Source organism: Pseudonaja textilis, chromosome 2 (genome assembly GCF_049901715.1).
Source record: "Pseudonaja textilis isolate UNSWEBS1 chromosome 2, rPseTex1.2, whole genome shotgun sequence".
Taxonomy (NCBI): domain Eukaryota; kingdom Metazoa; phylum Chordata; class Lepidosauria; order Squamata; family Elapidae; genus Pseudonaja; species Pseudonaja textilis.
In genome coordinates, this window is record NC_141991.1 from 148687256 (window position 1) to 148700273 (window position 13018).

A 13018-nucleotide genomic window follows, 5' to 3' on the forward strand; every position below is an offset into this window, starting at 1 on the left:
ATCTTAACTGCCTGAGGATTTCTCTTTTCATATGCAGCTGGAGAACATCATCAATACTGTTTGTTCCATGGCTTTGCTCATTTATGAGTGAACAGCTTCAGGCCAGTAATGGGAAGAGACATTTACCAGTCGATTACTCCATTGTGGAGTGTTGCAAGTTTATTTCCCCCTCTCTCCCTTGTTGTTTATCGTTGATGTGAAGCTGCTGAGAGCGATCATCCATCTGTGCTGAGAATACTTATATTACCACCCTAGGCTAGGCTGCGCCCAGTAGTTCAGGAGAAGACTTAACCCAGTGTCTGGAGGCTGTAAGAAATAGAAGGGGGAAAAACAATTGAAATCGAACCTTGACAAAATGAAATTATTTTTTGTCTAGAAAACATTGGCCTTTATAACTACTCCAGGAGAGATGGGAGTCATTGAAGAAGCAGGTCCATTATCTAGGGGATATTTTACTCTCACCAAAAATGCTGGATAGTCCATTGTGGGAGAGTGAGACTTTGCCCTGAGTAGGTGGTGGTGCACCAGTTTTACTCATTCCTAGAAAAGGAGACGTATTCATGCCCTTGTTACCTCCTAGTTAGATTATTATGGAGCACCTTGCATGAATTGTTTTTGAAGGCTATTTACAAGCTACCATTGGTCCCAAGCCATTACTTGCATGTAGCACTCTCAGAATCTGCAATGGTTCCCAAATATCGACTTCAAGTAGAATTTGCAACGTTGGTTTTTACACTTAGAGCTTGGTATGTGCTAGACCTTGTGCTTGAATTGGATTCTGCCTAGCTAGACCACACATGCCAGAAGGGATACTGCAGTTCTTCTCCAATATGAGATTTGGGAGAGAAAAGGCAATTTTATATAGTACCACCTACTTATCTGATCAGTCCCATGCCAGAAATCCTGAGTTACTATTGTTCCTGCCCTTTAGGAAGGCTGTAAAAGTGATATTATATGGAACAACTTTTGGCAAAAATCTGGTCTTGTGATGCTTACTTCATATCTTAACATATGGGATTGAATCACAGGCTTTTGTTTTGATGTGACTTCATTACGATGACTATCTGTATTATTGTATACCACTACTGCACATATTTTTATGGAGTGTGGCAGTATGAAAGGAAGAAATTTGGTTCAGCTGTATTGTGCTAGCATGTTCACGTATCACCCTAGCTATGATATGGTTATGTTAAAAACTAAAAACCAAACTTGAATATATTCACATAAGTAAATTTATTGCTCTGCGTGCATCCACAAGCCATCACAAGATGGGTCTTCCAGGTTACGCTTGAAGAAGCCCAGAATATTAACAATGAAAACCAGTTGTTTGTTTTCTAAGTTTTCTGTTGCTCTTCTCCCTTGCAGGCCTCAGGAAGTGGCATTTCCTGCATTCAGTCCCCTGCCTACTCAGGAGTTCTTCAGCTGTCATGGCTGCTAGCTGGTGAACTGGGAAACCTTCAAAAGGAAGGAATACTAAGTCGTCCAGCAAGTTGGAAGAGGGCATGAAAAAAAGTCGCAGTGTTCTTGCTGTGACTGCAGATGAGGTGAGCAGAGCACTTTTTATGGCTGTATCTCAATTGGTCTTGGGGTGGTTGTTTGCTAAATTGCTTCCTTTTGGGATAAAAGTTTGCCCTATTCGGGGCGGGGAGAGGGGAAGCTCATGGTTTTTATCTTACTGACAGCAAGACAAATGGAGATATGATGTGTCTTATTATCTGCTTATCTGTTTATTGTCACTCTATTCATTTGGAAAAACAGTCTGTTTTTTTTTAAAGGACAATAATTGGGAAGACAGATGACATAATCTAGGCCGTTGAAAGCTAGATAGCCTGCAGAGCAATCTTGTTAAAAGATTAACAAGATTAAGATGCAGCAAAGATATTTTTCCCTTCGAAATGTATCTTCAATTGTGAAGAAAGAACTGCAAGGGATACAAGGATGATACGGGCTTATCTACAGCATGCAAAAAAGAATAAAACACCTCAAAATGAGAGCATCTCTATTTGAGAATGATCATTCACTTATATATTCATTTACAAGTAAAAAAAAATCCCAATTCCATTTAAAAACATTTGAACACAATTCCTTTTGTTTTCCTTCAAAAATTCCCAAAAAGTTTTTTTGTTTTGCTGACATTATTTTTTTTATCATGCAAATAAATCAAAATGAACAGGGCAGTTTTTTTCTGACAGGTACTCTGGGGAAATTACTGGAGTAACCATTTAAACAGATAACATTCATAAAATAGTTATCTGTAGTACTTTTCAACTTTTTCTTTCTACTTGTCTTCTAATGTTGCGAGTGAGTATTTCAGATCATACATGTCGTAGCCCGCCAGCGGCCAGCAGAACTGGCAGCAGATTTGGACAGTGAGCAGGTTGGGGAGGAACCTGGAGTCTGGGGAAGACTCTGACGAGTGCTCTGTGTCGGAGACAGAGATGGGGCCAGGCCCGTCTGACAGTTATCAGCTGCCTTCAGAGTTGGACATCAGTGAGACAGAAGAACAGCTGGAGCCTATTCCCAATGTGAGCATGTGCAGAGCTGCCAGAAGAAGGGAATAGCTAAGGAACAAGGGTTGACTTGGGAGTAAAGCTACAGGTGGATGGTGAATGGCCCACTCCCATAGGGAATAAAAGAGGAGCAAAAGGGGAGTGAGGTTTTGCAGGCGACAATTAGTTCATTTGGGTAAAGATCTGTTCTTGCATTCTTGCCAAGTATTGTCTGCTACAGTGTGGCATCTGAAAGATATCACCCTAGCTTCTCTCCAAACCTGATAAAGGTCTGTAATTGTGAAATATCTTGAAAGATTGTCAGCCGGGACTTTGCTGGAGAGGAATTCACCGTAAACTAAATAAAAGGGGTTGATCAGGACAAGGAGTCGGCTTCGTGCCGTTGGGAAAGCCTAGGTCAAAACAATAGAATCAATGGGCTGGAAGGGACCTCCAAGGTCTTCTAGTCCAACTCCCTGCTCAAGGCAAGAGATTTTATACCATCCTGGACAAATGGTTGTCCAGTCTATTGTTGAAAACTTCCACAACTACAGGAGGTTCCCTTTATTCCATTGATTAATTGTTCTCATTGTCAGAAAATTTCTCCTTCTAGATTGGATTTCTCTTTAGCAAGCTCCCCCCCACACTACTTCTTGTCCCACCTTCTGGTGTCCTAAAGAAGAAATCATTCCTCTCTTTCTTTTGTGACAGCCCCTCAAATACTGGAAGACAATTATCAACCCCCCCAATTTCTTCTGTTTGGTAGGCTAGACCAGTGATGGTTAACCTTTTTGGCACCAATTGCCCAAAGTGCGTGTGTGCATGCATCGCCAAAATGCAATGTGCACGCGCCCTGCACATGTGCCCCGCCCCAAAGAGACCCGAAGACCAGATGGCTGGCAGGAGGAGCGTGTGTGAATGCACAGGCGGAGCCGAGCTGGGTGATGGCTCTCATGCCCAGAGAGAGGGCTCTGTGTGCCATCACGTTTGCCATCTTGGGGCTAGACATACCTAACTCCCTCAACTGTTAATCAGACAATTTAGCCTCCAGACCTTTTTATCATCTTCATTGCCCTTCTTTGCACACTTTCCAGGATCTCAACATCTTTTTGTGTATCATGGTGACCAGAACTGGATGCAGTATTCCAAGTGTGGCCTCACCAGCACAGTGTAAAGCAATCCTATTATGCCTTGTTGTCTTGATGCTATCTCTCTGTTGATGCACACTAGGACTGCGTTGGCTTTTTTGGCAGTTGCAGCATTACTGACTCATTCTGAAGTGGTGTGCCATCAGAACACATAGATGATTAGCAACATGTAAAGAAGCTGCCTATTACCTTTCTATCTTTCTGTTCCCAGCATACACAGACAAATCTTGTACATAGCTAGCCACTAAGCCTGCCCGACAACAGAGACACTGTCTTACCCTTAAAAAAAAAGGAGACAACTCCAAAGGTCTGTGTCAAATAGCAAAGCTGCCATGAAGGTTGGAAAAGCAACTATCATTTCATCACTACTGTAATTGCCCAGTTTTTGACATGTGCTGTCTGTAGAAATTATCTGATAATCTTAGCCAATCTTGAGAAAATTAAGCAGGATCTGATTAGTTTTTGGAAGAAAAATTATCAGATAATCCCAGCGCTCTAGACTAGATTACATTTGAAGTAGAAACAAAAACTAAAAAAAAGAAGAAGAAGGCAGTGGCGAACCACGGCTGTATTTGTCCCAAGGAAACAATGTCATCGGACATCCAGCTCACCCAAAGGAAGTATTTTCCAATTCTGCTAAAAAGTATATTTGCGCATATGAGAAATTTGGCTTGGATTTCCTCAGGGGAAACATGATCAAAACTCTGAACTGCGTTTTTTGTCAAGATTTTGCTCAACCACTTATACTTACAGTATAGTTTTCTTTTCCAAGGTATCGGGGCAATAGTAAAGCATTTTTTTTTTAATTATAAGCAAAGAAAAGGAGATGGTACAACACCGCCCTCTGTTGGACATTACATTTCAGAGACCGCTATATCTTGTCAATATCGAAACACTTTTTTACTTTTAAGAGCTAAAATTATTCCATAAACAGATAAACAATTGCCTGTAGCTGGCTAATACTAAATGTGAAACCATAATGTAGTTTGTTCGTTTTGTTTGGCTTCTCAGTTTGAGGTGTGAATCCAGCAATTGTCTTATATAAACAAGAACTTATAGGTTATTCTGCAAATAATAAGTCAGCCATGATTTAAATGAACTGTTATTTATGCCATACATTATTTATGTATCATATTTAGATCCTGCCACAATCATATACAGGCTTACAATAAGAAAGAACATAAAAATATATAAGAAAATACAGAAAAATGCAGTAAAACCAAACATTCCTCTTGTTATAACCCCCCTAATTCCCTGGAAGAGCTCTGTTTTCATCTTTTTCCAGAAACTGATAACATTGGCAAATATACTGTACATTATACTGACAAATATACTGTACCTCCAATAGAGCATCACTCCAGAGGGCTAGCCCCACCACAGGAAAACAACATTTTTAGATCATTTATGCAGCCAGTATATTACTGCTATCTCCAGCTGTTACTTTGCTTCTAGGGTTTTAAGACAGTTCTCCAGCTCTACTGAGAGTATTAAAAACCTAGAAGCTAGAATGAAAAATATATGCCTAGCTACCCCCTGAATAAGGTTATTCCCAAGTTGGTACTCTCTCTGGGATGATATGAAGCGGGCGCTGCCGCTTCTAAAATGGTGCCTACTTCATTTGAAAGAAGCCATAATGATGATGATATTATCTATTCAATCGTCTCTTGGCAGTTTTCTATTCCTTGTGCTTGCATAATGTTGAATTTCAATATTGCATGTTTAACTCCTCCTATCATTTCATCTCCTGTTAGTGAGAACTAGAACTAGTTCAGTATGGCTGACCTAGTTGTCTACTAGGTTTGTCAAGAATCTATTTGATCTCCCACTTAATTCAATGTTTGTCTCTGAGTTGTAACAGATTAACAGAGTTGGAAGGGACCTTGTAGATCAGGCCTGTCAAACTGGCGGCCCATGGGCTGGATACAGCCTGTGTAGGCAACGGCCACCCTGGCTCAGCAAAGGCAAAATACATCTCAACACGTCACAGTACGGCCCTCGATGCAATCAGGTTTGATACCCCTGTTGTAGGTCATCTAGTCCAACCCGCTGCCTAAGCAGGACACCCTACACCATTTCTGACAATGGGAGTCCAATCTCTTCTTGAAAGCCTCCAGTGATGAAGCTCCCACAACTTACAGGGGCAAGCTGTTTCATTGGTTGATTGTTCTCACTGTGAAAACAAGGAAAATTTCTCCTTGTTTCCAGGTTGAATATCTCCTTGTTCAGTTTCCATCCATTATTCCTTGTCTGGCCTCTAGGTGCTTTGGAAAATAGTGTTAGCGTTCCAGAAAACCTCCACCCCAACAAATAACTCTGAGACAGACATCTTTTCAAAAGTTCTTTTCTGTTTATTTGGATAATAAACTGGCACAACTAGGGAATCCCGAATATGAAAGTTCCAGGCTTCCTTGCAATAAGTGAAAACTGCAAATCTAACTCCTGCACCCATCATCACATCACATGCCCCAGGGTGGGATCCAACCGGTGTTACTACCGGTTCGGTGACTATGTTTATGCTGTGCGCATGTATAGAAAACCTTAAGCTGTGCCACCCGGACAGCTGAAAAGCGCTGCATGCAGGTGCACAGTGTTCGAAAGCCTCTTTTTCCTTGCTTTTTCAACCGCAGCTGTGCCGTGCAAAGCAGCTGAGGTTGAAAAAGCAGGAAATAAAGGACAGGTAAGAGCCCAGGCAGGCGGGTGGGCCAAACAACAGCAAACACAGAACTGGTTCAGTGTCTGCTGCTCTTCAGAGCTATCGGTTCTATAGACCCAGGCAGAACTGGTAGCATCCCACCCCTGACATGCCCCAATCCGTCCCAACTTGAGACTTCCCCTCACTTATGCACAAACTAATGTGACCTTGAATTAGAAAAAGACTGTTTCTTATGTCTAACTACATACACTCCAAGAAAATTCCCCCCTCCCATTTTCCCAGGCTCAAAATGTGGCAGTGTGGGAGCATCTGGTCTCAGTATATTTTCCAAAGCTGACAAATAGCTTGACCCCCTTCCTCTCTGTGGCAGCCCCTCAAATATTGGAAGCCTGCCATCATGTCTCCCCTAGTCCTTCTCTTCACTAGACTAGCCATGCAATCATTCATTGTATGTTTTAGCCTCCAGGCCCCTAATCATCCCGGTTGTTCTTCTCTGTACTCTTTCTAGAGTCTCAGCATCTTTTTTACAGTGTGGTAACCAAAACTGGATGCCTTTACCTACTGTGCTTTGCTTCCTACATACCTTAGTTAATTGATTAGCAAAATGTTCATCTACTTCCTCTGATAGGTTGGGTAGCTTATAGTATACACCTATGGCAATGTCATTCTTTTTTCCTTTCATATTGACCATATGCATTAAAGATGGTTTCCATCACTGTTCTGCCATATTTCTCTAGAGAATAAAATGTATATTAATGAATTAAGAAAAAAAGGATAATATTAAAATAAATGATCCAGCCACAGAGACCAGAATGGGTCAGAAGTGGACATTGACATCATCTTCTCTCTCTTGGCTTGTCACAGTGGATCACACGCTGGATAGTAGTCTCATTTTAACCACAAACAAATGGCCCACCATCATTCACCCACCCACCATATCCCACTGCATATCAATCATCCTTTGTCTAGAGCAACAGAACTGCCTGGGCAGCTTCTCCAAAATCAGCTGTGCTAATAAATAGCAGATGGAGAGCAGCCTACATTCTCTTTTCTGTTTTTCTCTTGCTTGTAGCTCTTTGACTCTGTGCATTTGTCTGGTGAGGGAGAATGATCGCACCCGTTACAGCTGCTAATTCTATTAAGCCAAGGTGGGTGGGCATTAATAAGGCATTAATAGCCTTCTCCTGTGGGATGTCAAGGCAGAATCTGTGTTCTTCCCATCGGGAGATTAGAAGGCCCTTCTGATAGTTTAAGAAGGGCTTTGTGGGAGACCTCAGTAATAACACTCATTAATTTCCTATGCATCTTTACAAGTCTCCAACTTTTATAATTGTATTACATTTATTCCCTGTGGAGACTAGAGGTGTCAGAGTAGCATCTTTTACTGCATCAGCTTACTAATAAATGATGGGAAGGGGGAAGAAACCAACAGCTTCAAATTGAAGATAGAACTGTGTATTTTTTCTGGAATTGGAGGTGATATGCCCCATTTTAGTGGCTTGGAAATGAAAATGAAAGGGTTTAATCATACGTTGCTTGTGCGTATTTAAAGGTAGATAGTTGGTCCTTTGGGAATACTTATAGAAGTAAGACAGGCCTTGAATCAGACCAAGCAAGGGATTCTTTTACAGCCTAATTGCAATGTTTGGTATGTTCAGTCAGCACATGCAACTTGTATAGGTGAGCAAACAATTGATGGAATGACACATTCATGGTAATGTTTGGATTTTGCACATATAGAAAAGATTATAGTTTGTGCTATGATGGGGTAAGCTGATTGAATGTAACTGAATTTGCTTTTTTCATAGAAACACCTAACTTTTGTAACCTGCACTTTGTGCATAGTAATGTTTATGCCATTAAAATGTATTGTATTTTAAAGTAAAACAGAGTAATTGTTTTTGCATCTACAGATGACAGCAACACAGCTCTGCTGGATCTATGTCTCATAGCAGGGTCCAAATTTAAGGTGACATGCATAGACTGACACTATAAAATAGCATTCCCTTCCCCACCAAATAATATTGTATTTAAGATGTTCCCATGAAAGATAAAATAAACAGAAAAAGGACTCAGAAGGATAAACAGCCTTATAATGTCCATCTTCCCATGCTTTAACTAACCAATTTGTTACACACACACACATGATCTTGTGACATACATGTGTATAGCATATGTCACGTGATGTCTGCTCTGGAAGAGAGGGACAGATCAGTGTACTGAAGAAGTTATCTAGTTGGGTGATGAAACATCTGCAAGCTAACAACCAAGCTCAGAGAGCACCAAAAACCCCACAGTTCAACTCTGAGCGGCAGATATTCTTTTCTATTATCTGGAGATTGAGGCAAGAGTTGCAAGATGCTGCCCAAAGTTGCTTTGAAAAATGAGATGGGTGGCATATAAATTTAACATATAAATAAAAGAGGAAAACATAAATAGAGTAGGAAGCAAGGTTAATCTTCAAAAGCACATCTTTCTGTGATGGTATTTATAGCCACTTGTACGCCCGTCCTTTGCCTTGTTTGTAACAGCTTCTGTAAGATAGAAGGATCTATCTCAATCAGAAGTAAGCCAAGAAAAGCTTTCACATATTCTTTTGGATCTTTTCTCTGATTATTATGTCTATCCATGCTAAGAAAAAAGAAAAATGAATGAATGTAGAGCTCCAGATGGTAAAAGTGGGTTAATCAGTTACAAGTTAAAAGGCAATTCAAAATCCTTCAGGGAGATGGATTTACTTAGCAAAAGTATTTGCTAAGGTATTTAATTTTCAACCATTTGCTGCAATATATAAACCATAGGGGCTAATTCAACTTAGTTCACAGTTACAGTTCTTCTGGTGGATTAAAGTAGTCTCTTATCAAATTGAGGATAATTTCTGGTAACCTCACAGGCATACCCCATGTAAGATGTTAGTAACAGAATAAAAGAGTTGGAAGGGACCTTGGAGGTCTTCTAGTCCAACTCCCTATTCAAGCAAGAGGCCCTATACCATTCCAGACAAGTGGCTGTCCAGTCTCATCTTAAAAGCCTCCAGTGATGGAACACCCATAACTTCTTAAGGCAAGCTGTTCCACCGAGAATAGTTCTCACTCTTCTCTGCAGTCTTTCCGGAGTCCTTTCCAGAGTCTCAACATCTTTTTTATTGTGGTGGTCAAAAATGGATGCAGTATTTCAAGTGTGGTTCTTATCAAGACAATAAAAAAGCGGTACTAACATTTCACATGTTCTTGATTCTATCCCTCTGGTAATGTAGCTTAGGATAGCATTGGCTTTTTTGGCAGCTGCAGCACACTGCTGGCTCATATTTGATTGTCCATTAAGACTCCAAGATCCCTCTCACAAGTATTGCTATTAAACCATGTTCCACCTATTCTATACCTGTACATTTGGTTTTTCTTGCCTAAGTGTAAAACCTTACTTTTCTCTATATTGAATTTCATTTTGTTAGATAGTGTTCAAGTTCGTCAATATCCATCTGGATCAGTCTTCTGGGATGTTCGCTATTCCTGTCAGCTTGGTGTCTTCTACAAATTTGATGATTTCCCCTTCTATTTCCTTATCTAACTCATTTATGAAGATATTGAAGAGTACTGGTCCTAAGACAGAACCTTGGGGTATCCTGTTGCTGATTTCACTCCATTAGATGTAGTTCCATTCAATACTACACGTTGAGTGCTGTATGTAGTAATATGGGACTGGTTGGCCAATGCCCTCTGATGACAGCCTTTTAAAAAATCCCCATTCTAGTCTACAGTTCCTGGCATTAGTTGGAATTCCACTTTGCAGGTGCCAGACCCAAATGTGCTTAGCATCTTGGCCCAGGCAAAGTTGCCCAACTGCTGAGACTGTAAGGCAGTGTTTTTCAACCTTGGCAACTTTAAGATGTATGGATTTCAACTCCCAAAATTCCCCAGCCAATTGACTGGGGGATTCTGGGAGTTGAAGACCATATATTCTTCAAGTTGCCAAGGTTGAGAAACAATGCTCTAATGGATTACTTGTCTCTTAATTACTATAATCACATAAGAATAGGAGGGGCTTTCCTGGGCTTGTATTTAATTGTAGCCATCAGCTACCTTGTGTCAAATTTATAAAGCAAGATGTACATTTACATTACAATTGAACTGTGCGAGCTGCTTACTCACATCTTTGGAGTTGTGAATCATAAAGGCGATACTTTACATTCTTGTATATATTGTTAGAATTGGTTTAAGCCAATCTGTCAGATCTTTTAATTGTTGTGCCTTTCCCTCATGGACCTAAGGGTAGCAGAGATGGTTCTCCCAAGTCCTTTCCATCCACATAAAAATCTTGCCAAATAGTTTGGAATGATGGATGGTGCTAATAGTCCCCAAAATCATCTGGTAAAGGTTATGATGGATCAGGGATTGAATATTGGGCAACAACATGACTCACTCCTTGTTTCTAGAACCATAGATCAAGGGGAATTACATAGCAAAGAGAGAGTCCATAATGTCTTTTAGTCATCCCTGGATAGCTCCAGACTGTTACTGCTGTATGTTTAGGCATCCTTCTTGCCTACATCAAAGCCTAAACATATGGCAGCAACAGTCTGGAGGAAGAGCTGCCTTGTTTTCCTCTATGCCCTATTTGCCAGCCCATCTTGCTAGTGATATTGAACCTGGAGGGGACGTGGGTGGTGGTGGGAGACAGTGAGAGAAATCAAATACTGCATTAAGCTGAGGTTTCTGAAGGCTTATTAACTAAACTACAACTGGCTTGTTGGATCATACAGTATCTTAAAGCAAAATGCAAACCATGCAAACACGACTTAGTCGTGGTTCAGGCACTTTGTGTACACTTCATGCGCCAGGACATAAATGGTGAAAATGAGCTCCCCTGACCAATATGTTTAGATGCAACCATTATGCCGTCCACCACAACTTTTCTTGGTTTTAGGTGCTGATATTTCTTGAGTCCTTCAAATTAATCAGGGCTTTTCTTTCTGGACAGGTGCTGCCGACACAGGTCTGGCTATTACAACCTCTCGTGACTCGTTACCCCAGCATTCCTTTCTCCTCTCTCTCTCTGTCTGCCGCTCCTTGTCTCAGCATTCTGCAAGTGGTCTACTTTGTGGTTGAGACTGGTTCACGCTCAGAACATATTCTTGACAGTAGTACTTTTTCTGTGTTGTTGCTGTGAAGCTGCCTGTCCACCTGCAGGTGTTGCTTACACATTGTTACTCAGGGTTTTTCCAGAAACCATTTCCCCATCCTTCTTAACATCTTCATACTTTTGCTTTGGAGCAGCAGAGGGCACTGCGTGCCACTTCTGTCCTCTTGCCAGTTTGCTGCACGACATCCCCTGCTTAATGAGTTACTTTTCATTTAGATTTGTCTCTCCAGGTTCCGCTACCATTTAATTACATTTTCTAATTAAAAAAAACCAGCCTTCAAAATTAAAGTCAGGCTTGAGCGTAGAGTAATAATTGTTCTTTTTTTTTCTTAAAGGCTTCTGGGGGGGTAGGAACAGAAGGACAGCTTTTAGACCTGCTCCCCTCAAGGTTTTGCTTTGGAATCAGCCTCACTTTCTGATGTCTTCTGAAGCGCTGGAGGCATATTTCATTAGAGAACTTTCTTAAACCCTCTCTGTTGAAATAAGCCAAAGTTAAAAGATGAGAGAAACACCCCTGGATATCTTAATAAAGTCTATTTCCAAGGAATCTTCCTGACAGTTCATGCATCATATTCACGGTTGAGTAATGTATGGCATATATGGGATTTGTTTTTTGTTTTTTGCATTTTCCACATAATGTACCATCAAGTCGTCTTTAACCTGTGCCTTCGAAAAAAGGAATTGCAAAATATTTTATCATATTTGTTTATGATAACACTGTACTCCTTAAAGTGGTACCTTGGTACTCAACTTCTTTTCAAACACATTAAATCTGATACTCAACACTTTTTGATGTGAAAATTTTGTCTCTGTACTCATCATTTGTATGATATTCAATGCACAAGCTAGAATTTGTCAGTGTCTCACTACATTATTCCTTATGGGAAACATTTCTTTGGTACACATTGTTTTGGGTGTTCATCATACCTCAAGTATCAAGGTAGCACTGTATTTAGATCTCATCATCACACATTTATTAAATAATTACTGAAAGGGAATCAGGTGTTTTTTTAAAAAAATTGGATTTTAAAAGTGGATAACAGGGAATGTTTTGGACAAAACATACAATCTTATAATTGTCTTGTTCCTTCAAGATGTTGCACAGTTGTCCTGATTACCTGCACCAGCATTGGACCCATAGTCCAGTAGATTTAAAGAGCATTAAGCTGGGAAGGAAAAGAATTTGGTTTCATCTTTAGCCATGCGTATGTTCTTTTAAGTAACTATACTTACAGAAATTAGGTACAAATGAAGAGTCAACTCAGAACATATGTATTGGCCCCACTTAGGTAGACTAGACCAAGGCTCCTCAAACTTGGCAACTTTAAGACTTGTGGACTTCAACTCCCAGAATTCCTGAGCTAACATGACTGGAGGAGGAATTCTGGGAATTGAAGTCCACAAGTCTTAAAGTTGCCAAGTTTGAACTCCCCTGACTAGACCATGAAATCAACTCCTTTGGAAGACCAGAATTACTTTTATTGAGATTAACAGCAGAATCTTGCAAATCTGATTGTGCTCTCCTTCCTTATTCTTCATATCATTCAGTGAAACAGGAGGGGCCTGAGCCATTTCTGAATGTCGTCTGT

At 40.5% G+C, this 13018-nt stretch overlaps 1 protein-coding gene across 1 annotated transcript in view; it reads left to right on the forward strand.

Annotated features, from left to right (window-relative positions):
• The window catches only part of PDE4A (phosphodiesterase 4A), a 511809-nt gene that overhangs the window by 80483 nt on the left and 418308 nt on the right, over positions 1-13018 (forward strand). The window contains exon 2 of the mRNA XM_087925849.1: positions 1366-1544. Within this exon, the coding sequence (XP_087781975.1) occupies positions 1503-1544 (42 nt within the window). The 5' untranslated portion in view covers positions 1366-1502. The remainder of the gene's footprint in view (positions 1-1365; positions 1545-13018) is intronic.